The sequence below is a fragment of the Macrotis lagotis genome, chromosome 3 (genome assembly GCF_037893015.1).
Source record: "Macrotis lagotis isolate mMagLag1 chromosome 3, bilby.v1.9.chrom.fasta, whole genome shotgun sequence".
NCBI lineage: Eukaryota > Metazoa > Chordata > Mammalia > Peramelemorphia > Peramelidae > Macrotis > Macrotis lagotis.
The window spans coordinates 227,456,725-227,483,182 of NC_133660.1; the positions used below are offsets into that span (position 1 = coordinate 227,456,725).

The window sequence follows — 26,458 nt, forward strand, 5'->3', positions numbered from 1 at the left end:
GCGCCCCGCGTTCCGAGGCCCAGAGTCCCGTGCGGCGCGCCCCGCGCGGGGCGTGCTGGGAGTGCTGGGCCCGCCAGCCCGCAGGGCCGGCGCCCAAGGCCCGGCCCCAGCCTTCCCAGGAGCCCGCGCGGCCGGCCGGGGACTAACATGGCGACGGGGTCCGGACGGCCCTGAGGCGGCGGCGATGGAGCCTTCGCCGGCCCCGGGCCCGGAGCGGCTCTTCGACTCACACCGGTGAGAAGGCCCGGCCCGGCCCTCCCCTCCCCGCCCGCCCCCCCCGGCCCCGGCCCCGGCCCGCCGCTGACCTGTCTCCCCCCCCCCCGCCCCGCGGGGCCCAGGCTCCCCAGCGACGGCTTCCTGCTGCTGGCCCTGCTGCTGTACGCGCCCGTCGGCCTCTGCCTCCTGGTGCTGCGCCTCTTCCTCGGCCTCCATGTGTTCCTGGTGAGCTGCGCGCTGCCGGACAGCGTCCTCCGCAGGTAGCGGCCGGGCCGGGGGGCAGGGCCGGGGGGCAGGGCCGGGCCGGGGCGGCCCCCCACCTCCCGCGCCCCTGTGTGTGCCCTGCCCCGCAGGTTCGTGGTGCGGGCCATGTGCGCGGTGCTGGGCTTCGTGGTCCGGCAGGAGGCCCCCCGGCTGCGCCGCCCCGGCGCCAGGGTCTTCATCTCCAACCACGTGACGCCCTTCGACCACAACATGGTCAACCTCCTGACCAGCTGCAGCACCGTGAGTATGGGGGGGACCCCGCGGCTCGGCCCTTCCCGCCCGCCCCCTGCCCCTTGTTTGCGGTGCCACCCCCGTGTCCCCCTCCCAGCCTCTCATCAACAGCCCCCCTGGCTTCGTGTGCTGGTCCCGGGGCTTCGTGGAGCTGGATGGCAGCGGGGAGCTGGTGGAGACGCTGAAAAGGTTCTGCTCTTCGAGGGGGACCCCCCCGGCCCCCTTGTTGCTGTTCCCGGAAGAAGAGGCTACTAACGGCCGAGAGGGGCTCCTGCGATTCAGGTAAAGAGCCGAGGAGGAGGAGGAGGAGGTGGAAAAGGCGACCAAGCGAGCCCGGAAACTTGCCCCGAGATGCTTGTCTCTCCTCTTCCCCTTCCCCCTCCCCAGCCCAAGTGGGTCTCTTCTTGGTTTTCCACCTTTCTCCTGGTTGCATTCAATTGCTTACGTCTCAGCCGTGACTTCCTTCGCAACTTACTCTGATCCTTGTCATCTCTTCTGCTCTTGCAGTTCCTGGCCCTTTTCTATCCAGGATCTAGTTCAGCCACTTGCCCTCCGAGTCCAGAGGCCCTTGGTCTCTGTGGTGAGTGTATGGACAGGGAGAGGGGGGTTGGGTGGAGCGAGGCTCCCAGGCTGGCCCTGGCTTAGCTCTCCCCCCCTCCCGTTTCCTCCCTTCAGACGGTGTCCGATGCCTCCTGGGTCTCGGAGCTGCTCTGGACGCTTTTCATCCCTTTCACAGTGTATCAAGTAAGGTACTAACCGTTCTAAAGTTCTTAGGGGTAGAGGGAGGTCACATCACATCAACTCTTTAGTTAACTAACATATCTTTCCATACAGAGTTTCCTTTGTCCGTGGGGAATATGGCTTGTGGAAGAGGCAAAAGCTATTGCTGTCTGAGGTTTCCCCTAACTTCTGCTTCAATTATGATTTGCAGATGGCTTCATCCGGCTCAGCGTCAGCCAGGGGAAGAAAGCGAAGCATTTGCCCTTCGTGTCCAGCAGGTAATGGTGACTGAGAGAGGGGTATAATGGTGTGTTGTGGGGTCTATAGACTCTTGGGACCCTTGGCCTCACCTGCCAATTGTCCCCAGTTGGTGGCCAGGGAGCTGGGCCAGAAAGGGACTCGACTCACACCTGCAGATAAAGCAGAACACATGAAGAGGCAGCGACACCCGAGACCTCTCCCTCCATCAGGTATGTCATTTTCCTCCAGGTTTCTCTCCACATGTGAGTCACTCCTCACCACATGTTCCTTTTCTTTCTTCCAGCTCGGCCTTCTTCCCCTTCTACGCCAGGCCCCGGCCCCTCCCCTGACCGGCAGCTGGCAACTCTTTCACAAAGAGTCAAAGAGGTTTTACCCCATGTCCCAATTGGCGTCATCCAGAGAGACCTGGGTATGGGGAAGGGAAAAGAGAATTCCAGAGACTTGGGTTATGGGATGGGAAAGAACTCCAAGGACACTGGGTACAGGTTTAAGAAAGATCTCCTAGAGAACGTGGGCTGGGCAGAAAACCTGAGAATAGGGGATGGGAGGAAACCCCCGTTCTCCTGTCTTCTCCTCCAGCCCGCACTGGCTGTGTAGACACAACTATCACTAATTTGCTGGAGGGAGCTGTAGCCTTTGTGCCTGAGGATGTTGCTGAGGGGTCCCAGACCCTTCCGCCTTCTGGGCCCTTTCCCACAACTTCTGTCTCCAAGGTGAGACCCAGGAAGTGGAGGGGGGGGTTGGTCTTAAACTGGAGGGAAGGGCCTGGGGGACTTGCCAAGATGGATCTTTCAGTTCTACACTAGCGTCTTATGTAAGTTAGGTGCTCAATAAATATTGGATTAACATCTCAACCCTGTGACCCTAGTCCCCCAGCTCCGACCCTGTGACTCCTCAGCCTGCAGCTCTGTTTGCCAAGTCTTCCTGGGCCCGTCAGGAGAGCCTGCAGGAGAGGAAGCAGGCACTGTATGAATATGCCCGAAGGTGAGGTTGGAAGGAGCCTGGGGAACATGGGGGGAGCAAGAGGAAGGGAGGAAAAAAAAAATCACACAGTAGGCAGTGCCCATCCCACATTTCCCAACCTCCCTCCTCCCCATCCTGCAGGAGATACACAGAGAGACGGGCCCAGGAGACTGACTGAGCCCAAAGGAGATGGAACAAGCCAGGGCCGCAGGACGGAGGCCAGGGGGCAGGCCCCCCCACACACAGGCCGGATGGGTGGGGTGTGTGAAGGGAGGGAATGGAGCTCCCCAACTTCCCATTAAATTCAGGGTTTTCACTCAAGACAGCCTCGTTTCCTGTCTGGGCTTCTGGAGTCCTTAGGATGTAGTCCTGTCTCCCTTCTTGGGTCTAGGGTCTGGGGCTATATTGGGGAATTGGTGGGGAAGGAGGGTCCTCGGAACCCATCCCGTCATCCCAAGGGATGGCGTCGAGCGAAGTCAACGGCGGGTTAAAAGGCTCCATAAAAGGGCACCGACTTGGTCCTTAGCTCGGCGCGGGGCGCGCGGGACGCGCCGGGCGCGCGGGGCCGGCGTCCCAACTACAAGTCCCGAGATGCACCTCTCTGCGCCTCCGGCATGCAGCGCGGCCGCCCCGGCCCCGCGCGGGGCTCGCACATGCTCAGTGTCGGCCGGCGGAGCCCTGGGCTCCCGGTCCCCGGCGGGGCGGGGGAGCGGCCACGCCCCCGGGGCGGGGCCGGAATTTACCTTTGTACCGAAGGTGGGAGGGCGGGCCGGGACGAGCGGCGTCCGCGGGCGGGGCAGGGCCACGTCGGAGCGGCGCTGTCTGCGGCCCCGGAGCCGCCTCTGACCGCCGCGCGGCCCCGCAGGTCGGCCATGGCCGCGGCCCCCCCGGAGCCCGGCGAGGACGCGGGCGCGGGCCCCGGAGGGCCGGAGCTGGCCGTGAACCCCTACGACGGGCTGCCCTTCTCGTCCCGCTACTACGCCCTGCTGCGCCGGCGGCGCGCGCTGCCCGTCTGGGCCGCCCGCTTCAGCTTCCTGGAGCAGCTGGAGAGCAGCCCCGGCGGCGTGGTGCTGGTGTCGGGGGGCCCCGGCTGCGGCAAGAGCACCCAGGTGCGGGGGGCGGGCGGGCCGGGGCGGGGCGGCCCGCGGCCGCGGGGCCCCCCTGACCGCGCCGGCCTCCCCAGGTTCCGCAGTGGTGCGCCGAGTTCGCCCTGGCCAGGGGCCTCCAGCACGGCCGGGTCACCGTGTCCCAGCCCCAGCCCCTGGCCGCCCTGAGCCTAGCTCTCCGGGTAGCCGATGAGATGGACCTGAGCCTGGGCCACGAGGTGGGCTACAGCATCGCCCTGGAGGACTGCACGGGCCCGGACACCCTGCTCAGGTGGGGGCGCCGCCCCTCTCCTTCGAGGCACTCTTCCCGGCCTCTGTCCATCGCTCCCCTCCCACACCCCTGCCCGCCGCCTCCTGTTGGTGTAATGCAGCAGGACCAGAGGCCTCATCAGTACTGCCCGGCAGCACCCGGGTGGCACCTCCAGCCCCATCGCTTCCTTGGTCCATCGGGGCTGTTCTCACCCATGGGGGAATGATGGCTTCTCCCTTCTATTTCTAAATCCCTGATGGAGTCCTGACTCATACAACACAAAGCTCAAGTCCTGGGTGGAAGACAGGGCCACACCTCTGGGGCAAGCTGTGTTTCAACCTGACGCCTAACCACTCCTTCCCTCCTTTCCCTCCGTTGACAGGTTCTGCTGGGATAAGCTGCTGTTACAAGAAGCAGCCTCAGCCAGAGGGCCGGGAGCCTGGGGGGTTCTGGTGCTAGACGAGGCCCAGGAGCGGTCAGTGGCCTCCGACGTATTGCAGGGATTATTGCGGGATGCAGGTTTGGGAAACGGCCTCGAGGGGCCACGATTAGTTGTGGTCACCGATCCATCCTTCGAACCCAAGCTCTGCGCTTTTTGGGGTAACCCTCCTGTGGTGAGGGTGGCCCAGGGGCCTGAAGAGGGCCCTATTCCTATATACAGGGATCCTGCTCCCACAGACCTGGTGGGTGCTGCCTGCCAAGCTGTGCTGGAGTTACACCAGGGCGGGGCTCCAGGGGACGTGCTGGTCTACCTGCCCAGTGAGGAGGTGAGTGGGGTCATGAGAGATGTTGAAAAGGAGTCTGAGACAGTGCCTTTTCCTCATGCCAACTCCTCCCCACTCTTCCATAGGACATTTTACGATGCTGCGAGTGTCTTCAAAAGGAGGCAGAGCACTTGGGTCCCGAGCTGCCCCCATTTCAGGTGCTGCCGCTGCACGCTGGGCTTGGCCGGGCAGTACAGGCTGTGTATGAGGATGTAGTGGGAGGCCCTCGGAAGGTTGTGGTCACTCACTGGCTGGCCGACTCCTCTTTCTCCCTCCCCTCAATCCGCCACGTCATCGACTCTGGGTTGGAGCTTCAAAATGTGAGGGACAGATTCTCTGCCTTTGAGCAGGGGGTGAGGGTGGGAGTGGAAAGGGCTGACTGGCAGAAAATAGGAAGACCCTGATCTGGGTCCTGTGGGGGATAGGTTTACAATCCTCAGATCCGGGCTGAGTCCCAAGTGATGAGGCCGATCAGCAAAAGCCAAGCAGAAGCCAGGAGACTGAGGACCAAAGGCCCCCCAGCAGGTAAGAAACCCATTTGTTCCAACTGAAACCCAAGACGTCCAATCCCTCCCTGGAATTGGAGAAAAGAACTGAGGACAAAGAAGAGTCCCTTCCTCTGAATGCTTCCTCCGTTTTCTCCCTTCAGGATCCTGCCTCCGCCTATATCCCAAATCTTTTTTAGAGCTCAGAGCTCCCTCAGTTCCTCCACCTCGGGTTTGTGAGGAGAATCTAAGCAGACTAGTGCTACTGCTAAAGAGGAGACATATCGCAGAGCCAGGAGAGTGTCATTTTCTAGACCGGCCTGGTAAGACAGCTATCAGCTCATGAATAAATGAGATGCTGGACCCTTCCCGAGTTCTTCTGACATACTGTCTGTCCTTCCTAGCCCCAGAGGCTCTCATGCAGGCTCTGGAAGATCTGGACTATTTGGCTGCATTGGATGATGATGGTGATTTGTCAGACCTCGGGGTCATTCTCTCTGAACTCCCACTGCCCCCTGAGCTAGCCAAAGCCCTTCTGGCTGCCTGCGAGTTTGACTGTGTGGATGAGATGCTAACCTTAGCAGCCATGCTCACCAGTAAGACCACCCTCCAATTCCACACTCCCTGTCTCTGTAGGAGACTCCCTGTTCCAGCACACTCACACTGTTCTGTTCCCTCCTCCCCCACACATTCCAGCTGCCCCTGGGTTTGAGGGTCCCCCAACGTGTGCTGAGGAAGCTGCCAAGCGACGAGCCCTGGAGCATGCAGATGGTGACCACAGCACCCTCATTCAGGTGTATGAGGCCTTTATACAGAGTGAGTGTGTACCATCTCCCCCCCACAGCAATTAAAGGTTTTTTGGAAGTAGAATCTAGCACATGTGGGGTTTGTGGAACTGGGGACTGGCATAGATGCCTAGAAAGGGATGGAGATCTTGGGAGAGCTGGGGGATATCAATAAATGGTTCATTCCTATTTCTTCTAGGTGGGGAAGATGAGGACTGGTGTCGGGCTCGGGGTCTGAGCTGGGCAGCATTATGCCAGGCCCGGGCATTTCGTGCGGAGCTCCTGGAACTGATGCGTCGAATTGAACTTCCCCTGTCTCCACCAGCATTTGGCTCTGAACAGAATCGAAAAAATCTTCAGAGAGCTCTGGTGTCGGGGTACTTTCTCAAGGTGTGGTTGGGGAGGACTGAAGAAGCCAAGAAGCTAGTCTTGGGAAGGACTCCCTGAAAGCAGATCATGAAAAGGGATTCCTTTGGGTTAGGAGGCATTTTTATGAGGTCACCCTTAGGGCCAGGGCTAAGGGAATAAGTTCAGACTGGAGGGAGGAGTTAATCCTCTTGGAGTTTTACTCATTTGTCTCCCAATCCCTTATTGACTTTCCCAATTTCCAACTATTTCCCTTCCATTCGTACCATCTGGTCTCCCTCATTCAGGTGGCTCGAGACACAGACGGGGCAGGCAATTACCTACTCCTGACCCACAAGCATGTGGCCCAGCTATCCCCACACTGCTGCTACAGGAATCGACGACCCCCAGCCCAACCTCCACCTTGGGTCCTCTACCATAACTTTTCCATCTCCCAAGACAACTGCCTCTCCATTGTGTCTGAGATCCAACCCCACATGTGAGTGCCCAAAGCCCTCTTTTCTCTCTTGGGAATGATAGGGCATCATTTGGGAAGGAGTTGAGTACCTTCGGGAAGAGTTTTCCAAATCAGGGATGAGTGAACAACCAGATAGATGACCCTTTGGGGGAAAACAGCAGCCAAACATATTTTCTTCTCCCAGGCTGGTAGAGTTGGCTCCACCCTACTTCCTGAGCAACTTGCCTCCCAGTGAGAGCCGAGACCTTCTAAATCAGCTGAGGGAGGAAATGACTGAAATCTCTTCAGGGAATGAAGCTCCCACCCAGGACCTCAACCTAGATGATAAGGATGCCTGTACCCTACAGTGATCTCCACTTAAGGAACCAACCTGGAGAGAAGCCATAGGAGTGTCCCCTGCCTACCCCAGGGGACCAGCCAGCTCCTCCGCCCTGGGTTTTAGGGCAAAGTCTAAAGTCAGTCGTTGGCGGGGCCTGGTGAATTGTATGACTTGAAGGGATAGGGAATCCTGGGTCAAGATCATGACTCCTGGGTACAAACAAGAAGGGGTTGTAGTAGGGGAAGAGCAGACAAAGCCACCATGTCTAGACCGACATGGGCAGCCAAATCCATATCCCAGCCTGTCCTTTTTGTGGGAAAAGAGACTACAGGCCTCTCTCTTAGCCCTCCCCCCAAACCTAACCCTTCATAAAGCTTTTTCTATGCCTAGGTTTTTTTCTGGACTTCTTAAGACACATTATGGACTGTAAACACAAAGATTCTGGGACTTGGGATTGGGTTGGGATGGTGATGGCTGGGTGTTGAAGTGGACAGGCCTCCTGGAGTCAGCACTGTTTGCCTCAGTTTCCTCATCTGTGAAGGTGATCATCACAGTACCTACCTCACAGGGATGTTGTGAGGATCAAATGCAATAATAACTGTAGAGTGCTCACATAGCACAGTGCCGGGCAAAGAGTAAGCACTATATAAATGTTAATGATCGTCATAATTATTATTATTATTATTATTAGTGATTTCTCCAAGGCTCGACTCCATTCTACCTCTTCCTGTTTCAACCCACCTCCCTGAGCTGCTGACCAAAGCTGATGGATGATTTGGTCACAGCTATCTTTGGCCTTCCCCAGAAGAACACTGAATTCCATTTTGAGATAGAGGTGGTCCAGGCTGTTAAAAGAAGCCATCACAAGCCCCTTTTCCTTCTTTCCTCCACTTCAATTTGGAAGCTGTTGTAACCCTCCCTATTTCCTCCACCCAGTTTCCCTCTTTAAAACATCCCAATTCTGTACCACCTTCACCAGCCAAAGGAATAATTCTAACCTTTGCTTCAGGCACATCAACACCACCATCCTCCTAGGTTTTCAGAGACACACTGTCCTCTTCTGTGAACCTTCTTAGTCTGTCCAGTGTAGGTACCTTCCGAGATACCCCCTCTGTTCTGTAGTCCTTCCATCTCAATGGACTTTTTTTTTTGCATGTTTTTAATGACCATTTGTATTTGAGCCCTCGGTTGATGATTATCTCTAACTCATTCTTTACCCTGGAAACTGTTTTCCAGGACTTGGCTCATTGATTTTTCCCAATTGCACTGCTCTTCCTCCCCCTTTATTATTCTCTCAGCCCCATAGTCATGGATTTGTCTTTGAGAACAATCTTTGTGCTCTTTCCTCAGTTCTGTTATTTCCACAGATTGTGCATTTGGACTTGGTAAAAGTCCCCCAGTTAGCCCTTCCTGCATCTAGAAGCCAAGCCCTACTCTTGTCACTTTGTATCTAAACTCATCTCTCACTTTGTATCTAAACTCACTTCTCTGCCTGGTTCCTATCAAGTTAGAGATTTATGAAGCACTTCCCACATAAGAGCCACAGAGATGTTCGCTCTTATTCTCTTCCCTGTCTAATCTATGTTGCAGGTGCTGCAGGTTTCCAAAGCTCCGCTTCCCCAATATTCTGCTTGTTTAAAATTCACAATGAATGACTTTCTTGTCAGATCCAAGCTCTCTCCTCTGGCTTCCCACTTTTCCTCAGTGACTTTTTCAGGGACATTTAGACCCGGTTATCTGATCCTCTTAATTACAGACACCTGTCTTTGGCTCCACCTTGAGCCTCTGGCCGCACCACCGGGTGGAAGCTCCCCATCCACATGCTTCTGAATGGTCCCGCCCTACCCTACAAGGACCCCACCACCACTACCCCAATTGGTCATTCCCCAACGGCACCCACTCAAGCGCACACCTCTCGTCCACGTGCTCACATGCCAACGGTCACACTGACGCAGGTCACCCCCGGGCCCTGAGGGTCCCGTGCCTCCATCCTGCACCCCTTCTCCTAACTGTCAGGAACCCGGTCCCTCGAGGCTCCTGCCCCCCAAATCCCTCTTCCCGCAGCCTCCACTCCGCGTAGGGGACTCACAGACTGACTCGGGTTGCGTCCTTAGCCTCGCCCCTCGCTGGCCCCGCTGGCCATCATTGGCTAGTTCTAACCAGTCAACCCCCCCCCCCAATCTCATTGGCCTGCTCTGCCCGACCCTACTGCTCCCACCAGGTCCTATGGCTCCAGGTAGAGAGGGGAAGAAAGGGCGGTAAAGACCGCGTGCTGAGCGGGAGCCGAGGGGCCTCCCGGGCACTGTGAGCCCTGGATCCGCCACGAGGGAGGGCAGGGAAGCCGGACTTCACTTCTGCCTCAGCGGCTCTTTATTCCCGGAGCTGATCAGTTAGGTAGGGGGGGCACCTGGGGAAGTCACGTCCTGCCCAGCCCCGGCCCCCCCCACCCCTTCCAGCCCCGAACAGCCTGTGAGCTCTCCCCCGCCACCCGCAACTGCCCCCTCCCAGAGCAGCCCCCGGGCCTTGGCCTCCTCCTGAAGGGCGGGGACCGGGATGAGACCCGGAGGAGGGGGATGGAGTCCGGGCCTCCCGGATGCTGTCGGGGCGCAGCCCGTCGGTCCGTCCACGCATGGACGGTTGGTGGCCCAGGACCGTCTGGCTCTGTCCAAGTGGGTGTGGGTGACAGGCGTCCAGCAGCACGGGCCTCGCCTGCGCCCTCCGGGCCGGAGTCTGTGCCCGGGCTGCGGAGAGGCTCGGGGGGGGGGGCGTCAGACCACTGAGGCCAGGCCGGACACGGAGGCGACCTTGTTGTCCTCGGCCCAGGGCTGCAGGTTCTGCAGCGCGAACAGCGAGGAGTTGTGGAGGCAGAGCGGGTCGGGCGGCAGCGGCGGCCGCAGAGGCCGCGGCAGGGCCTCCTGCTGCAGGTGCAGGAGCAGCCGGCCCGCGCGGTGCCGCTCCGCCTCCCGCTCTTCGGCCGTCTGCCGCCTGCAACGGGAGAGCGACGTGAGCGGGGCCGGCCGCCCCCTGCCCCAGATCCCTCCCCTAGCGCCCCCAGAGCCCTCCCCTAGCGCCCGCAGAGCCCTCCCCTAGCGCCCGCAGAGCCCTCCCTTAATGCCCCCAGAGCCCTCCCTTAGTGCCCCCAGAGCCCTCCCTTAGCGCCTGCAGAGCCCTCCCCTAGCGCCCCCAGAACCCTCCCCTAGCACCCCAGAGCCCTCCCCTAGCGCCCCCAGAACCCTCCCCTGGCACCGCAGAACCCTCCCTTAGCGCTCGCAGAGCCCTCCCTTAGCGCCCCCAGAACCCTCCCCTAGCGCCCGCAGAGTCCTCCCTTACCGCCACTTGGTCCGCCGGTTCTGGAACCAGGTCTTGACCTGCGCGTCCGTCATGCGCAGGGCCTTGGCTAGCGCCGCTCTCTCGGCAGAGGCCAGGTACTTCTGGCGCAGGAAACGGCGCTCCAGCTCCAGCACCTGCGCCCGAGAGAAGGAGGTGCGCGGCTTCTTGCGCTTCGGCGGCGTCCGGTTCTGGTAAGGGTGGCCCACGCGGCGGGCCCCAGAGAACGGGGACAGCGCGGCTGGGGGAGGGGAAGGCAGAGTGGCCCAGCCCAGCCGGACCCCTCCCCCTTCCTCCCCGTGGCCCTCAGCGAGGGACCCCTGAGCCTCCTTCCCCCTGCCAAGGCCAACCCAGCTCCTGGGCCGGCTCCGAATCGTGTAGCCGGTACCCCCGCTCCCCCCGCTTGCCGCCCCACTCCCACAACACTTCCTGGATACTTTCTCCAGAGTAGCATTCCTTGACTAGAGAAGATAAATCTAAGAGGCAAAGGAAGGAGATCGAGGAAAAATGCAGAAATCACCCGCTCTCCCCCAGGACCAGGTTCTGCCCCGTGGGGCAGAGCTGCGCGGGAGAAGAGGGTCAGATTACACCAAATTTCCATATGCCCATAGGCAGTTACGGGTACTGTAGCACTCCTAACTAAACCCTTTCCCCATCTCGATGTAGGTAGTAGCCCTGGTGGTTGCGTCTCTAAAGCGTTTTGGACTCCTAATTATCTTGGCCCTGGCCCCCAAGACTAGGGAAGCATGTCGGGGAGGCTTGGCTGTGAGGGGGTCGGTAGTTGATAGATTTCCAGCAAACAGGAATTGAGGCTTCAAGAATGATCATCTGAGGACAGAGGAGGGATGAAGGGAGGCAGGTTCTGGTCAGAAGGACTAGAGAAAACTAATGTGGGGGGGGGTAGGGGAAGATAGCTTTAGATGTACCCTAAAATGGCGTGCCCAGAAAGTGAAGGAGAGTTAGGTGCGAGAGGAAAGAATGGACTAGGGTGGGGTACGTGGGGAGAGTTTTCTAGAGTTATAGGGGTTTAGCATTAGATGGGGATTCAGGAACGAAGGAACGAAAACTGAATGGCCAAATTGGGGAAAGAATTCCTCACGAATTTCCTAGGAAATGGAGTTGGAGAATAGAGGGGCTTTCATTGGGTTGTCCTGGGTTGGGGGATTAAGAAGTGCGTGTGCCCATGGGTGAAGCATTCCAGAACCTAGGAAAACTATTGTGAGGGGAAATGCTGGACTTGGGGAAAGGTAGGGAGACTGTGGGTTTGCCCACGAGAGTAGAATTGGGAAATTGGAGGCTTGGAACTGTTAGTTTGGGGAGGCCCGTTTGTGCCGGGAGGGTTTCGCAGGACTCCTACGGATAGTAAGGGTTCCAGAGGCTATCCCAGGGTTGGGGAAGAAGGGAGGGATTTGAGAAGCCTAAAGCAGAGTCTCAAAGGAACTAGTGGTGGGGGTGATGCCCCGGAAGGGAAGGAATCTTGAGTGAAGCAGGATGAGACCGAAGGTGAAGAAAGGTTGCCCCACCCCAGCCCCTCACCTGTGAGCCGGTCCTTGGCAAAACGGCGGCTGCTGTCCATCCAGGGGAAGGTGAGGCCCGATAGGCCGCCTCCAGCGCCTAGGCCCGGGGTGCCTGGGGCTGCCGCCGGGCCCCCGGTGGGGGGCGGCACGGGGAGGGGCCGATGGGCGGGGACGCGGATGACGCCCCCCGCGGATCCCCCTCCGTGACTCCCCGGAAGAGAGGCCAATGAGCCCGAGGGGCCATAGCCCGAGGGCCCAGCGTAGCCACCGGCATACAGAGCGCCCTCGCTCTGTCCCACGCGGCCGGGCCCTGGGCCGAGGCAGCCGCTGCCAGGGGGCTCGGGGCCGCTGAGGATCTGGTCGATGCCGAAGCTGATGGGTTCGTGGTGCTGGAGGGTCTGCGGTGCCAGTCCGACTGGATCCATGGGGAAAGGTCCTGGCAGGACTCGGGGCGGTGGAGGTGAGGAAGAGGGTCCGCAGGGGCTGCCGTTGGGGGTGCGGGGAGCAGCTTCGGGCGCTCAGGGGCCCGCGGGCTCCGGGAGCATCTTCTCTAGGCACTGCCCGGGTCCGGACCGGAGCCTGTTGCCCTGCGGCTCAGAGGGGCCGCCATCTCCGGCCGGGCCTGGGAGCGGGGTCACTGCCGGACCCGCAACCCCGGGGCCCTGGCCCCAAACTTGCCTGGCGTCCGGACACCGATGGACACCCAGATAGACGGACACTGGGCTGCGGCTGCCCAAGTCGGGGTGGATGGGGTTGGCCAGCTCTGGAGAAGACTGACAGCTCGGCCCCCGGGGGCGGGGCGGGGCCGGCCCGACTCGTTAAAGGGAAAGAGCCGCCTGTTTGCGCCGAGGTGTGTGGGGCTGCGGCGGGTGGGGGAGCAAGGGGGGTGCCTTGAGGTCAGCTGGGCCAGGGAGTGCGCTCTGAGCCGAGCCTGGGGCCGCACCCCGAAAGCGGCTCTCGGGGTGGGGGGTGGGGGAGGAGTGAAGGCCTCTCCCACACGCCCTTGCCTCAGCAGCAGGTGCCTTGAAGTTGCCCGGTTTGGAGGTGCGGCCAGGCCAGCACGCCTAGCCCGAGGTCCCGGCTAGATTCGGCAGAGGGCCGGAGGCGGCCAGAACCTCGCAGCGACCCCAGATTCGTTTAGGTGCTAGGCCCAGTTCGCCGGGAGCCGAGATCTCGTTATGCCTGGCCTGGAACTGGGGTGACTGGAGGCCTCTGGGAAAGGAGGGACCGCTGGTGGGGACCTAGCCCTGGGTACGGCGGGGTGGGGGTGGGGGTGGGGGCTCAAACCGAGCGCGGCTTAGGGGATGCTAGCAGGGCCGGCTTGTCGGTCCTGGCCGCTGCACAGATCTCGGAGCCCCAGGAGAAGAGAGCGGGGTGGGGCCGGAGAAGCGAGCTGGGGTAGGGGCTACGTGTGCTGACTTCGTTCGAGGAGACCCCCAAAGGCACTGTTTGGGCTCCTTCGGGGACCAGTTCCCCCCATTTCTAGTGATTTCGATTTCTTGGGATCAGCCCAAAGGTAACGGTGCAGCACGGCTGCCTCTATCTCTCGCCGATTGTTCTTGGCAGCCAGCAGTCCACCGCGCCCCGAAGAGCATCCCTCCTTTCAGGGGCTCATTTTCTATGCATCCCATCTGCATCCCCCCTACTTTCCCGGGATTTGGGAAAGGGGCCTATCAGGGCCTTGGCAGTTAGGGCCACAGTCTATGGCGAGTCCTCTGCTATTCGGCTAAATAACAGCCTCAGCCCTTGTCATAGGGAACCAGGAGGCAAGTGGAAGGAAAATTGGAACCTTGACTTGGGCCGGATGGGGATCTGGGAAGAAGTGGGCTCTGCAGGCCCACCCCTCCTTTCCCAGGATGGGACCCCCAGCCCTGCCTCCGCCTTCACCCACCCCCAGACCCGCCCCCGCCGCCGCCCGGCCCCGTGCAGGCTGTGGTAATCGGGTTAGCGGCGCCGGAATTACATTACCTTCCCCAGCCCGGCCGGGCCCCGGGGGGGCCTGGCGCCTTCGAGCCGGTCAGACAGGGAGCGGGGAGGGGGTGCAACTCCATCTCCCCGTGGACCCCAGTCCTCTCCCCAAGGCCTTCTCCCCCATCCTTGCACTTCCTGGCCTCAGGCTACTTGCCTTCCCCAGAGGGGCTGGACCTGGTCCGGGTCCCTGCTTTCCGTCCTCCCGACCGACTGGTACAGGAAAGGAACTGGATCCCCGGGATTCAGATCCCCCATTTCCAGAGAGATTTAGTTCCAACCCGGTGGCACGAAGTGGGCACTCAAGGAAGCCTGGAGATGGGGGTGGGGGGGATTGATTGACTGCTTAGTTCATGGCAACCCTCCCCTCCTCCCTCCCTCCTTCCCAGCAGATGGGCCAGCAGCCGGGGCGCCTGGGGCTGAGCAGAGAGGGCAGAGGCTTCTCTCCCCGGATCCATCAGCTCTTTTCAGCGTCTGGTGCAGAAAAAAGCCTGGGATGAGGAGAGCTCTCTCTCTCCCTAATCCTAAAATCCTAGGCGACTAAACGATTGTGAATAACAATGAACATTTCTATAGTATTTTAAACTAACTAGAGGTACTTTTCCCTGGGAAACTAAAGTTCGGGCGGGACAGTCTCTGGCCTAGAAAAGTGACAGGATTGGCACAGGTCTGATAGGATTTAACTGGATGGGTCCCACTGCCTAATTTTACAGATAAGGGCTATATAGCTTATCTACAGTCCCAGAGACTAGTATCGGGGAGACAGGACTCAAGTCTCTGGCTCCATATCCCCGTGCCTCCCCATTCAGTTCTTCTTGAGAAAGCATGTGTTTTCTCGGAGAAGAACCCCTTTGATAGGGATCCCTAAATCTCTTTGGGGAGGAAGAAGAGAAGGAGCAGGGGTTGGCAATTGACTACCTCCAGAATCAGATCGGTGATGACAAAAAGGTATCAACCATGAGCCTTTCCTTCTATAACCCCTTTTTTCTTCTTCTCCCTTCTGCCTCTTAAACCTCCCAAGCACCGGAATACTTTCCAAATTCCAAATCCTAACTAGTTCCGTGGGAAGGGAGGTTAAGTATCTCGAGTGGCCCCCCACTTGCTTTTACCCAGTCTCAGCACGGGAGTTTGGGGGAGGGAGAGAAGTGGAGGAAAGAGATCCATAGATGGGGAAAGAGACCATGAAATGGCGAAAAAGACATGAGAAAAATATATAACAACCGGAGAAGAGCTGTCCCTTTATACAATCATGTTGACCCACTTAATCTCCTTGGTGTGTAGTTTTTCATTTTTTTGATCCTCCTGCTGAATTCTCCCCACATTCACCCCTCCACTCAGTGAATGACCTCACCTCCTACATCTTAGAGAAGATGGAGACCATCCAGAGTGAGCTCCCTGAGCTGTGATTGTCTTCAGTTCAAAATATCACTTTATTCCCCATATTTATCCTCTTTCCAATCTCAGAAATAATAAGCACCAATCTTTAAGGGCTAACCTGTGTTTTTGTCTGCACATCAACAAGCCTGTTCCCACATTGATCTCCTGCCCTAACAATTTCAACCTCTCCCTCTCTGTTGCCTTCTTTCCCTTTGCTATCACATTTCATATCTCTCCCAGGCCTGTTATTTCTCATGCTACATACATTTCTCTCTCTCGTCAAACTGACATCACTGGACTGGGAATCTAGGAGCCTTGATTTGAATCTCAGCTCTTGACACTATGACACTGGCAAAGACCTGGCCACTTTCCCTCTTATTTATTTCTGACCCCTCCTTTTTGCCCCTACTGCCATCACCTCAATTCAGACTAATCATCTCCTTATTGGATTATTAAATAGTCTACAAATTGATTCCTCTATCTCTGGTCTTTCCTCCAGTATATCCAGCCAATGTAAGGTACAGCTAATTTAACAGAAGTACACAAGCCTTCAGGATTCTACAAAATCTTGTGGCAAGCCCTCTTCCAATACTTGGAATCAACATATTCAAATTTCATGTTTGACATTTACTTAGCTGTGTGAAGATATTTAACCTCTCCACTTCAGTTTTCTTATTTATAAAAGGGGGAATAATGCAGCTTATGAAGAAAGTGCTTTGTAATTCTTATAGTGCTAGAGAAATGTAAACTTATTCACAAATGAATGACGAATACCCACATTTTCACTGCCTCACCACCTTGAGTTTTTAAACTTTTGTAATCGGCTTTCCTCCTCATTCTCCCTGTTTTGTGGAATCTAAAAACCTATATTGTATAACCTAAAAACCACCTCCCAATGACTTCTAATTTGACCTTTTCCCCACTTGAAAAGAATTTTTCCATTACTTTCATTTTCAAATACATCCATCCCTCATCCCCCCCCCAGTGAATCATATCTTGAATATTTCTAGGAATAGAATCAGACATTATATTCCATGTTACACAATAGCTCCCCCATTTCTGAAATTTTAAAAAAATTTTACCAGTTCCTTGTGGTCAACTTCATAGTGTTCAATTGCTTTTTTCTAGCAGTCCATATCTTCCAGCTTCTCCAAATTCTCATGGTATAATATTGCATTATATCCATGTTCTGTGTCATTCCCTGACTGGCATCATCTTTTCACTTCCCCTACTTTGTCACCACAAAAGTACTATGAATCTGGTGAATATGGGGCCTTTCTGACTTTGCCTCCTGAAGAATACAGGCCCATCAAGGAAATCTGTCTCTGAAACAAAAGGAATGAACATTTTAGTCAAGGAAGAACTAAGCAAGCATAATTTCAAACTAACAGAATTCACATCTTCACAGTATATTGATGTGGCTGTCTTTCCAGTTCCAGTAACTCTCCAACATTGCCTATTTCCACCTTTTGTCATCTTTGCTAATTTAAGTAACTTTAAATGTTAGAAAGTTGATTTCTTTCCCATGACCACCTTTAACCACCAATGCATCCCACTGTAATAAGAATAAACAAATCAACATCGTATGGCCGTTTCTCTTGTAACCTGTTTGGCAAAAGGAAAAAAAAGATGGTATGGTTCTCCATCTTATAAAGTTGTTTGATAACTGCATTGAGCATATCTCTGATGTCTCCCTTAGGTTTTAGCACTGTTGGTTGCTTTGCAATATGACTTCCTTCCACAATATTGCAACATTCAGTTTTCCTCCTGTGAATGTTCCTCCTCTGTCTAACCCTCTGTCTTCTACTCTTTTCTCTCTACCCACTCTCAGAGATCTCATTCATGCCACTGGCTTTCACTATGCATCTATGGTAATAGGCTAATGCTGTCTCGCTCATTTTATATTCCCAACTGCCTGGGTGTACCTTTGGCACCTCAAATTCAACATATCCTCAGAGTTTCCATCCTCCAAATCCTCTTGATATTTCCAACTTCTTGATTCATCTCAACAGCCAGACACAAAACTTGTCTTAATTTTTTCCCTCCTTATTTCTAATCTTTCACTGTGTCATTTTTCCTTAAAAATCATTCAGATATGATCTTTTCAATTAACATTGCTAACACCTTTTTAAAATTTTTTTTAGATTTTTTTTAAATTTAAAGGGGCAATGGGGTTAAGTGACTTGCCCAAGGTCACATCAATTAAGTGTCTGAATTGGGATTTGAACTCAGGTCCTCCTGACTCCAAGGCCTATCCACTGCATCACCTAGCTGCCCTGTTAACTTCCTAATCCTTTCTTAAATGATTATAATAACCCCTTCCAGCTGACTTTGTTTCTAGTTTCCCTTGATCCCAACCTTCTAAAACACTATTTCATCAAAAACAGCCAATGGCTTCCTAAACTGTCAAAGCTTAGGATTCAAGGCTTTGCACCATCTAACTTTCTATCTTTTGTTTTTCCCTCCATTATTCTACTAGGTGATATTCTGGTCTATTAAATACTTGAGTATAGACATTCTTCTCTTTACTCTTTTGGTCCTTGCACACCTCATTCAGATAGTGAATGACACTGATGACATGAACTCATGATTAGTCATGTGATGCTTTATCATTCCCAAAGCAGTTTTATTGCCCCAACCTATGAAATAGATCATTGTAGGTATTACCTCCATGTGATTTCACCACACTGGACTCTGCCCCAATGCACTGCAAAGATTTAAATTTCTCACAAGCTTGGATAGTTTTGATCCCTGTGACCTCTCAAAGCAGCCTTTGGTGATGAACTTCCAGGCACTTATCTAAGCTGATAATGAAGACATGTCTAAAAGCAGTTCTGCAAAACCATCAATCTGATAGTATATCCAAAGTTTCAAACCTAGAATCCCTCGCTATTTTATTCAATGTCTCTAGCTTAGTAAAAATCTAGTCCTCTTTGGAGAGCCCACAGTCACCTCCACAAAACATACAATTTATGTCTTAGTGAAGACCAAATTTTAATTAAGCATCCATTATATGACAGGCCCCATGTTAAATGTGGGGAGAATATAAAGACAGAAAATAGTTCTGTATATGTATATACCAACCAAATACAAATGTGAGATAAGGTAACTTTGGAAGGGAAAGTGCTAGCAAATAATCAGGAAGGTAGCATCTGAGCTGAGAAAACTAGGGATTGTCAGATGAGCTGAGGTGGATAGGCATAGCAGGCATAGGACACCCAGTGCAAAGGGCTGTAGATGGAAACTGGAGTATATGAAGAATAGCAAAGTCAGTATTGGTTGAATCAGACAATAGAATTGATGGGATCAGAGGAATTTACTATGAAAAAGGCACACAGACATGAGCATGGACATGGTCATGGAAAGGAAAATTAAATTCCCTCATTGCAATCAGTGGAAGAAGGAACCCTTCATGATTCCAGGAGAGATTGTCTAGGCAGGGTCTTGGGGATTCATGAGACCAAAATAAAGCTTAGAAATGTCATTGTTGTTGGGGTGGCTAGGTGGCAAAGTGGATAAAGCACCAGCCCTGGAGTCAGGAGTACCTGGGTTCAAATCTGGACTCAGACACTTAATAATTACCTAGCTGTGTGGCCTTGGGCAGGCCACTTAACCCCATTTGCCTTGCAAAATCCTAAAAAAAAAAATGTCATTGTTGGGAAACTGTCTTCTTAGTTGCTTTGAGAAGGGATTTAAATGAGGTTTGAGAGGATTTTCATTAGCGTTTGATCTTGTCTCCCCCTCCAAAGTGATGTGAAATTTACTTTAAGCACCAAAGTGAAAGCCTAGAAGAATCATTGCTAATTACTTGGAGTAGAGCAGAAGTTCTATAAGCTTATTTTCCTTTCCTCAGACTGCTTTTAAATTTTCCTATGGTGAGAGGGTGGAAAGTCAAAAGTTTTAAATGCCAAAGAGGATCCCAGTATACTGGTAAGGCAATGGGATTTATGGGATATGTGTATCACAGACTGTGGTATAGAAAAATCACTTCGACAACTATATGGAAGATGGGACTAAAATAAGGGTCCTGAGAGATCAAATGATTAGAGCAAAAGGGATATATATGGGAGATGCTGTAGAGTTGGAAATGACAAGATTTGGCAGCTGATTGGATATGAGATGAATGAGAGGAAGTTTTTAGATTTGCATGAGCAAATGACGTCATTCACAATAAAGGGAAAAATGGAATTCTAGTTTGTATTGTCTATGCATATACAATTCAACATGTCAAATCATCATTGAATTATTGGGAGTTAAGGATGTAACCAAGGGAAAATGAAAAGATGGAGGAAAGGAAAGACAAAGAGCCTCGGAATGTACCCATCTTATTAAGCCAAGATTTAGAAGAAATAGATTGAGAACCAGGAGAACATTGCCATAAAAACTCAAAGAGAATATTTTGGAGGAAAGGGTGATTAACAGTGCTATAGAAAGGTCAAGAAGGATGAGAACTGAGAAAGGAGAAATAGATTTGACAGTTAAGGCACCACTAGAACCGAATGCTGAGAAATTAAACAAGCTTGGTCCTAAAAATGAGAAACCACTTTGTGTCATGTAGGTATGGAACACTGTATATTCAATATTTTTGTTTTTGTTTTTTTCCTAAAGGGGTTACATTTTGGAAGGATATACTGAGAAACTTAGGTTGATATAAAAAAAAAACATTAGTTATAAGTGGATAAAAATATGGCTCAAGATACATAAGCAGGCCAAGATACACAAGGGGAGATTTGAGAAGATTGGAACAAAATGGTGTTCTAGTGAGAGAATCAGGGAAAAGTAAAGATTGCCTTGCTGCATTGAGAATTCAATTGAGATAAATTTATAATGAACAGAGAGGGCACTGTTGCATGATTTCCTACAGCTTGGTGCAGAGGCAGAGATAATAAACCAGCTACAGGCCTCAGAAGGCTTGAGGAAATGAACAAAGATAGCAAAGAGTTGAGGTTCCCTGGGAATTGAGAAGAGGGGAAGGTGTAGCAAGTGTAGGGATGAGGCCTGGCTAAGTACTGGGGGGTAGAGGTGAATATCCCCATTTTACAAATGACTGACTCAAAATCACTAATAACAAATGCTGGCCTAATTTCCAATTTAGTGGTCTTTCCACCACATGTCTTGACTTTGTTTATCTAGGCTGTTTGGAATGCCTGGTTTTTCCTGCCAATTCTACTACTGATCACCCTTGAAGGTGGCAGGGAGGTGGCACAGTGGCTTGAAAGCTGAATCTGGAATCGAGTCCTAAAGTCCAATCCCATTTCAGACATTGCCAGACTATATGACAAATTGCTTACATCTCTTTTGCCTCAGTTTCCTCATCTGTAAAACAGGATATTTTATCAGGGATAGTAATATGCAAAATGCTTTGCAGAACTCTATTATAACTGTGTTAGACAATTTAGATGACTCGGAGGTTTCTTCTTCCTGCCTGTTTTGTCTCCTCAACTCTATGGCAGGCTTCTCGAAGAATGGCTTGGATTTTTTATTTCTCTCTGCCCAGTACAGGTAATTATTTGAATGGTGACTTTTATGTCTGTGTGCCTGCTATGTGCACGGGGGAGGGCAGGGGCTGTCCCTGACTGCCCGAGTTTACTATGTGAAGTTTGTATGCGGTGAATGGGCATAGTGTTGTCTGTGGCTGACATCCATACAAGGTACTGGTGCGTCTGCGTGTGGTGTGCCTCCTCCTGGGGTGTGTGTGTGTCGTGTTTATCAAGTTTCTGTGCAATTGGACTGCAAGGAGAGGCCGGATCGGAGTAAAGATCGGGGTGTGGTGCGGGTGTGGAGGGGTGCTGGGGTGTGTGCCTGCTGCACGCCCTCTGTCCCTTCAGCTCCTCCCCCGCCCCCTTCAGCATCTGCTCTGCATTAGCTTGTCCCAGGCCTTGGCAGGCGCCAATGATTAAATCACCGTCATTAAGCCGGGCCTGCCCCCCAGCAGCAGGGGGATGGGGGAGCACTGCCAACCCCCTATGGGTCCCTCCCCTCGGAGATGCCCGAGAGACTCAGAGATTCCCTCAGAGAGGAGAGGTCTGTTGCTGGGGGAGGGGGGCAGGAATGGAGAAAAGGGGAAGAGGTCGCAGATGGGGAACAAAGGGGACCCACCTAAGGGGGAGCACAATGGAGTCGCCACCAGGGAAGGGGGTCTCCCCACTCCCGAGGGGCCGAGCGCCGGAGGAGGAACAACGGGCGAGCCTGGGGCCGCCGTGGGGCCCGGGAGCCCCGGGGTCGCGGGGGGCCTTTGTCCCGCGCCCCCCACCTCGGCTCAGCCGCGCCGGCGCTGGAGGAACCGCACGGCGGCACGAGTGATGGGGCGCTGAGGCGGGAATCTCGCTGGTGCCCGCATGGGGGGTCCCGGGGGCGGCGCCGCGGCGAGCAGAGGAGGGGCGGGGGCCCCCGTGTCGGGGCCCGGGGGAGGCGCTCGGCGGGGCGCGGCCGGGCCCCGGAGCACCCCGGGGAGCCGCCGCGGCCTCCCTCCCGCGGGGTCCGGCTCCGGGGCGGGGCGGGGCGGGGCGGGCTCAGGTGAGCACACGGGAGCGAGGGGCGGGGCGGGCCGGGGCGGGGCCGGGGCGGGGCGGCCAATCCGGAGAGGCCCCGGCCCCCCGTTGCCGGGAGACAGGCCCCGCCCAGCAGGCGGCACCGGAAGTGGCTGGCCGGGCTCGGCCTTTAAGATGGCGTCTCCTCAGGGGGGCCCGATGGCGATCGCGATGCGGCTGCGGAACCAGCTTCAGTCGGTGTACAAGATGGACCCGCTGCGGAACGAGGTACGGAGGCGGCGGGCCGGAGAGGCCGGGCGGCACGGCCCGCGGAGGCCGGCGGCCGGCGGGGCCGGAGCTGGCCCCCCGCCCAACGCGCGTGCGCTGCCCCTGGCCGGGGGCCGGGTGCGCGTGCGTGCTGTCGGCCGAGGGGGCGACCCCCGAGTGGGACGCATGCGCCCCGGGGCCCCCCTCGCCCCCCCCTCGCGGCGCCGGCAGCCGGAGTCGCGCGCGGAGCCCCCTGCCGGGCGCAGGCGAGGCGGGGGGCGCCCCCCGGGGCCCATGCGGGGCGGGGGGCTGGGCTGGGCTGCCCGGCCCGGGGGGAGAGCCAGCTCGGCCGCCTTGCGTTGCAGGAGGAAGTCCGGGTGAAGATCAAGGACCTGAACGAGCACATCGTCTGCTGCCTCTGCGCCGGCTACTTCGTGGACGCCACCACCATCACCGAGTGTCTGCACACCTGTGAGGAGCCCCCCGCCCCGCCCTGCCCCCCGGGCTCACCCTCGCACCTGCCCCCTGCCCTTCCCGGGGAGGCGCCGGGCAGGGCCTCAAGGTGTGCCGCCTCTCTCCCCCGCAGTCTGCAAGAGCTGCATAGTGAAGTACCTGCAGACCAGCAAGTACTGCCCCATGTGCAACATCAAGATCCACGAGACCCAACCGCTGCTCAACCTCAAGCTGGACCGGGTCATGCAGGACATCGTCTACAAGCTGGTGCCCGGCCTGCAGGACAGTGAGTGCCCCCACTCAGCTCTGCCCCGTCCCGGGTCCTGTCTTGTGTCATCATCCCCTGGAAAATGAGGAAGCTGAGCTCCCCGGGACAACGATGCCGGTGTGGGAGGTTCGGTTCTGGCAAGTTAAGGGTGCCGACGGGGATCTCTTTCGCTTTCTCACCCTCTCCTCCTCCAGGTGAAGAGAAAAGGATACGAGAATTCTATCAGTCTCGGGGCCTGGACCGAGTCACCCAACCTGCGGGGGAAGGTAAATATTGCCTAAAGAAAGGTAGCCACCTCTTTCCCCAACGGTTTTCATCCTTCCATCTTACATCTCAGTCCCTCGTGATAGTCATCCTGTGTCTCCTAGACCCAGCCCCGGGTATCCTTGGCCTCCCCTACAACAGCTTCGACCATTCAAAAGCCCACTATTACCGCTATGATGAGCAGCTCAGCCTATGCCTAGAAAAACTAAGGTGAGGAGTCAGATGGGGAGAAGGGGTTGGGGACAGGGTCAGTCATGCTTGTCATGCCCTAGGGAAGACTCTCTGGCCAAAGAGATAGCCTACCCCAAATTTAGTGCAGAGCCTACCCCAAATTTAGTGCAGAGCGGGGAGGGGAAAGGGGAAGCAGATGCTTCCCCCCACACCCACACACCTAGGAGCTGAGACTTGAGGATTTGAGAGGGAAGGGAGGGGAGGTGGCAAGAAAGGGGAGGCTACCTAATCTGTTGTCTGTTTTCCTTTCCCCAAAACAGCTCTGGCAAAGACAAAAATAAAAGCATTTTACAGGTAAAGGGGCTGAGAGGGAGGTCTCCATATTAGTTATTTAGAGACAAAGAACTAATCTAATTTAAACAAGCACCTTAATATCACTTCTTCTTCAAATAAACATAATGGCAGTTCCGATTTCTAAAATACAAAGTTTGCAAAGTACTTTCCTACCAGTGATCCTGGAGGCAGGTGGTATTCCCAGCACACAGATGAGGACATTCAAGACTAGTGAAAGGCAAAGCTGAGATTTGAACTTGGGAGTTCTTGACTTTGCTTTTTCTCCCCCCCCCCCACCTTCAGCACAAGTTCGTCCGTTGTTCTGTCCGAGCTGAGGTCCGGCATCTCAGAAGGGTCCTTTGTAGACGGCTGATGTTGAATCCCCAGCATGTGAGTTAGACTGCCCCAGGAAGAAGCTGTGAAGGGGGTTTGGAGGGAGGGAGACCTGAGTGATTGAAAAGGAGTATGACCCCTCCATCTTCTCCCTCCTCCATTCAGGTACAGCTCCTATTTGACAATGAAGTCCTCCCAGATCACATGACCATGAAACAGATTTGGCTATCTCGATGGTTTGGCAAGGTGGGAAGAGAAAGTTTGGGGGAAGGAGGGACTGCAATGGAGTGGGGTTGGAGAAGGAAACTGGTCAGAGAAAAGGAGTGTTCTGGGAAGCTGAAGGTTGGGAGGCTAAGAATGGAGAAGAATGAAATGGGATAAAAGGGCTTGGTTATGTCTCGAGAAGGTTAAACAACCTTCCCCCTCATTTCTTTTCCTAGCCTGCACCCCTGCTCCTGCATTACAGTGTGAAGGAAAAAAGGAGGTAGAAGCTGGCTTCCCTCCCCCACCCCAGATATTTATGCGAGACCCACAGCGGCTTTATTTTTGAAATAAAAGCTGAAAAAGCACCTTTGACTGCTTCTTGAACTTTACTTTCTTCCTCTTCCTAGCCCTCCCCCTCATCTGACATTGCTTTGATTTTTCTCTCCCTTCCCACCCCTCAGTCTCTCATTATTCAAGTCCCAGTGACTTGTGTTGGGCCCAAAAGTGGGAGGAGTTGAGGAATCAATGAGAGGTTACTGGGACTTCTTAGCATTCTTAGAATGATGGAGGGCTAGGACCCAGGGACCAGTGTGCTGCCAAGGGCAATCGAGCATTAGAGGAATAACCTTGGGGAAAAGAGCTGTGCATTATAGAGTGGGAGATTGTGTCCAGGTGAGGAGGATCCGATGTTAGGTGGAATGAAGCCCTGAAGCACCGGGAAAGCCCAGGGTGATCTCAAGGAGTTAACAGCCAATTTTGGGGGGGACCCAAGTGTGTGACCAGGAGCCTTTTGTCAGCATCCCTATTCCCCTGCCCCAGGCCCAGTCATCCCCTCCCCCTTGAGCTTCAAGAGATGTTTCTCTCATAAGACTCGGACCTGGATCTTCTTTGTGTCTTTCATCAACAGGGGGTGGGGGAAAAGGTTTGGCCACTGCTTTGTCAGCTGCTCCCTCCCCACTGCCGCTGATTCAGACCAGCTGTAGGGTCAGCTGAGCCCCCATTCTACCCACCTCCCTCATTCTGCTACGAAGGATTCATTGTGTGTTCCATCTCAGAAACTGGGGGTAGGCCTTGTGGTCTGGATCCCAGGAGTCTCAGGGAAGAGTTTGGGTAATGGCAACCAGGACCTGGAAAGGAAGAGAGAAAATGTGGAGGCTTTACCACATATGCTGTTCTTCCTTCTGGTAAGAAGGTTGAAAGAGTCCTGGTTGTTGTCTGTCCTCAGTTCTCTGCTTTCCCAGTCTCCCGACCCCTGCCCCCAGCTGTTTCCAGCTGTTGGGGATGAAGGTGACTCATCCCTTGCCCTCCCCAGGTGTCCTCAATGGACTAAAAAGTAAAAGTGCATGTAACACATATGGGCATTTGCACTGTGTTATGGAAAGAACCCTGGATTCAGAGCCCTGAGAGAATCGACTTCAGTTCTTGTCTTGGCTGATATGACTTTGGTCCTGTCACTTTGATTATTCTAGACTTCATTTTCTCCTAGATAACAGCTAATGTTTATAGAACATTTTTTTTTAGGTTTTTGCAAGGCAAATGGGGTTAAGTGGCTTGCCCAAGGCCACACAGCTAGGTAATTATTAAGTGTCTGAGACTGGATTTGAACCCAGGTACTCCTGACTCCAAGGCCGGTGCTTTATCCACTACACCACCTAGCTGCCCCTATAGAACATTTTTAAGGTTGTTGTATCTGATGAGGTCTGACTCTCTTATCCTCTAAAATCTTAAAAATCCATACCAGGGTCCTTTGGGTTACATGCCATCTGAAGCAGATTTACATGACATCTTGAGGCCTCAGTGCCCTTCCCTAACTTGGCATTCCCCCTGCTTTGAAGGTTACAAAACAAGAAGTGGGTACAAGTTTTTCAGATTCTCTTGATATGGAAGTGCATTCGAGAAGGAATCACAGTAAGTGGGAGAAGGAAATCCAGGTTTTCTTAATGTGTTTTGTACTACCTGTTTTAAGTCTGGAAGTTGTAGTAAAAGGGGAAGAGGGGGAAAAAATGAATGAGGAAACTGGGTTAGGAGTGGGGCTTTTCTAAGACAGATCAAGCCTAGCCTTGATTTTGACATGAATTATTTCCCAATATAGCAGGAAGGGATGAAGCCATATCTACTTTCAATCAGATTCATCCCAACCCCCAGAGGAACACAGAAAAATGAATAACCTTGGTGGTGGGAGACACAGAAGTTTAGGAAATGTTGATAGGCTGTATTGGAGAGGTTAGCAGCATCAAAATATGGAAACTGGGCAATGATGACAAAGAGGCCTCTATGAGGTGGAATGTGAGGTGATCAGTTTCCAGGAATACAATGGAT

At 54.4% G+C, this 26,458-nt stretch overlaps 4 protein-coding genes and 1 long non-coding RNA gene across 8 annotated transcripts; 3 read left to right on the forward strand and 2 right to left on the reverse strand.

The window, feature by feature from the left end:
- Window positions 1-6: 6 nt before the first annotated feature.
- AUP1 (AUP1 lipid droplet regulating VLDL assembly factor) lies at window positions 7-2,976 on the forward strand. Its single transcript, XM_074230004.1, has 12 exons — window positions 7-234; window positions 339-476; window positions 570-720; window positions 809-993; window positions 1,219-1,291; window positions 1,387-1,460; window positions 1,643-1,709; window positions 1,799-1,901; window positions 1,976-2,101; window positions 2,272-2,405; window positions 2,561-2,676; window positions 2,797-2,976. The coding sequence occupies exons 1-12, from the start codon at window positions 185-187 to the stop codon at window positions 2,831-2,833; spliced, it is 1,254 nt and encodes a 417-aa protein (XP_074086105.1). The 5' UTR covers window positions 7-184; the 3' UTR covers window positions 2,834-2,976.
- A 502-nt stretch (window positions 2,977-3,478) lies between these two features.
- Window positions 3,479-7,871, forward strand: DQX1 (DEAQ-box RNA dependent ATPase 1). Its single transcript, XM_074230003.1, has 11 exons — window positions 3,479-3,764; window positions 3,839-4,032; window positions 4,394-4,778; window positions 4,862-5,095; window positions 5,201-5,300; window positions 5,425-5,583; window positions 5,665-5,856; window positions 5,957-6,076; window positions 6,245-6,435; window positions 6,699-6,889; window positions 7,053-7,871. The coding sequence occupies exons 1-11, from the start codon at window positions 3,528-3,530 to the stop codon at window positions 7,216-7,218; spliced, it is 2,169 nt and encodes a 722-aa protein (XP_074086104.1). The 5' UTR covers window positions 3,479-3,527; the 3' UTR covers window positions 7,219-7,871.
- LOC141518205 (uncharacterized) lies at window positions 6,050-9,628 on the reverse strand. The gene is made up of 3 exons (XR_012477125.1): window positions 8,186-9,628; window positions 6,958-7,125; window positions 6,050-6,488 (listed from the first exon to the last, which is right to left on the reverse strand). It is a non-coding gene; the product is annotated as an uncharacterized LOC141518205 (long non-coding RNA).
- A 28-nt stretch (window positions 9,629-9,656) lies between these two features.
- On the reverse strand, window positions 9,657-12,629 carry TLX2 (T cell leukemia homeobox 2). Its single transcript, XM_074230011.1, has 3 exons — window positions 12,051-12,629; window positions 10,518-10,755; window positions 9,657-10,172 (listed from the first exon to the last, which is right to left on the reverse strand). Exons 1-3 carry the CDS (start codon window positions 12,454-12,456, stop codon window positions 9,956-9,958), a joined length of 861 nt encoding a protein of 286 aa, XP_074086112.1. The 5' UTR covers window positions 12,457-12,629; the 3' UTR covers window positions 9,657-9,955.
- PCGF1 (polycomb group ring finger 1) lies at window positions 10,104-24,509 on the forward strand. 4 transcript variants are annotated; one of them, XM_074230008.1, is made up of 10 exons: window positions 10,104-10,708; window positions 22,057-22,134; window positions 22,479-22,584; window positions 22,700-22,852; window positions 23,029-23,100; window positions 23,185-23,308; window positions 23,590-23,623; window positions 23,906-23,992; window positions 24,101-24,181; window positions 24,376-24,507. In XM_074230008.1, the coding sequence occupies exons 2-10, from the start codon at window positions 22,066-22,068 to the stop codon at window positions 24,421-24,423; spliced, it is 774 nt and encodes a 257-aa protein (XP_074086109.1). In that variant the 5' UTR covers window positions 10,104-10,708; window positions 22,057-22,065; the 3' UTR covers window positions 24,424-24,507. The 4 variants fall into 4 exon arrangements, with proteins under 4 accessions (XP_074086109.1, XP_074086108.1, XP_074086110.1 ...); XM_074230007.1 differs by lacking the exon at window positions 10,104-10,708 and having other exon boundaries at window positions 21,875-22,134; window positions 23,203-23,308; window positions 24,376-24,505; XM_074230010.1 differs by lacking the exon at window positions 10,104-10,708 and having other exon boundaries at window positions 21,927-22,134; window positions 24,376-24,506.
- The last annotated feature ends 1,949 nt before the right edge of the window (window positions 24,510-26,458 follow it).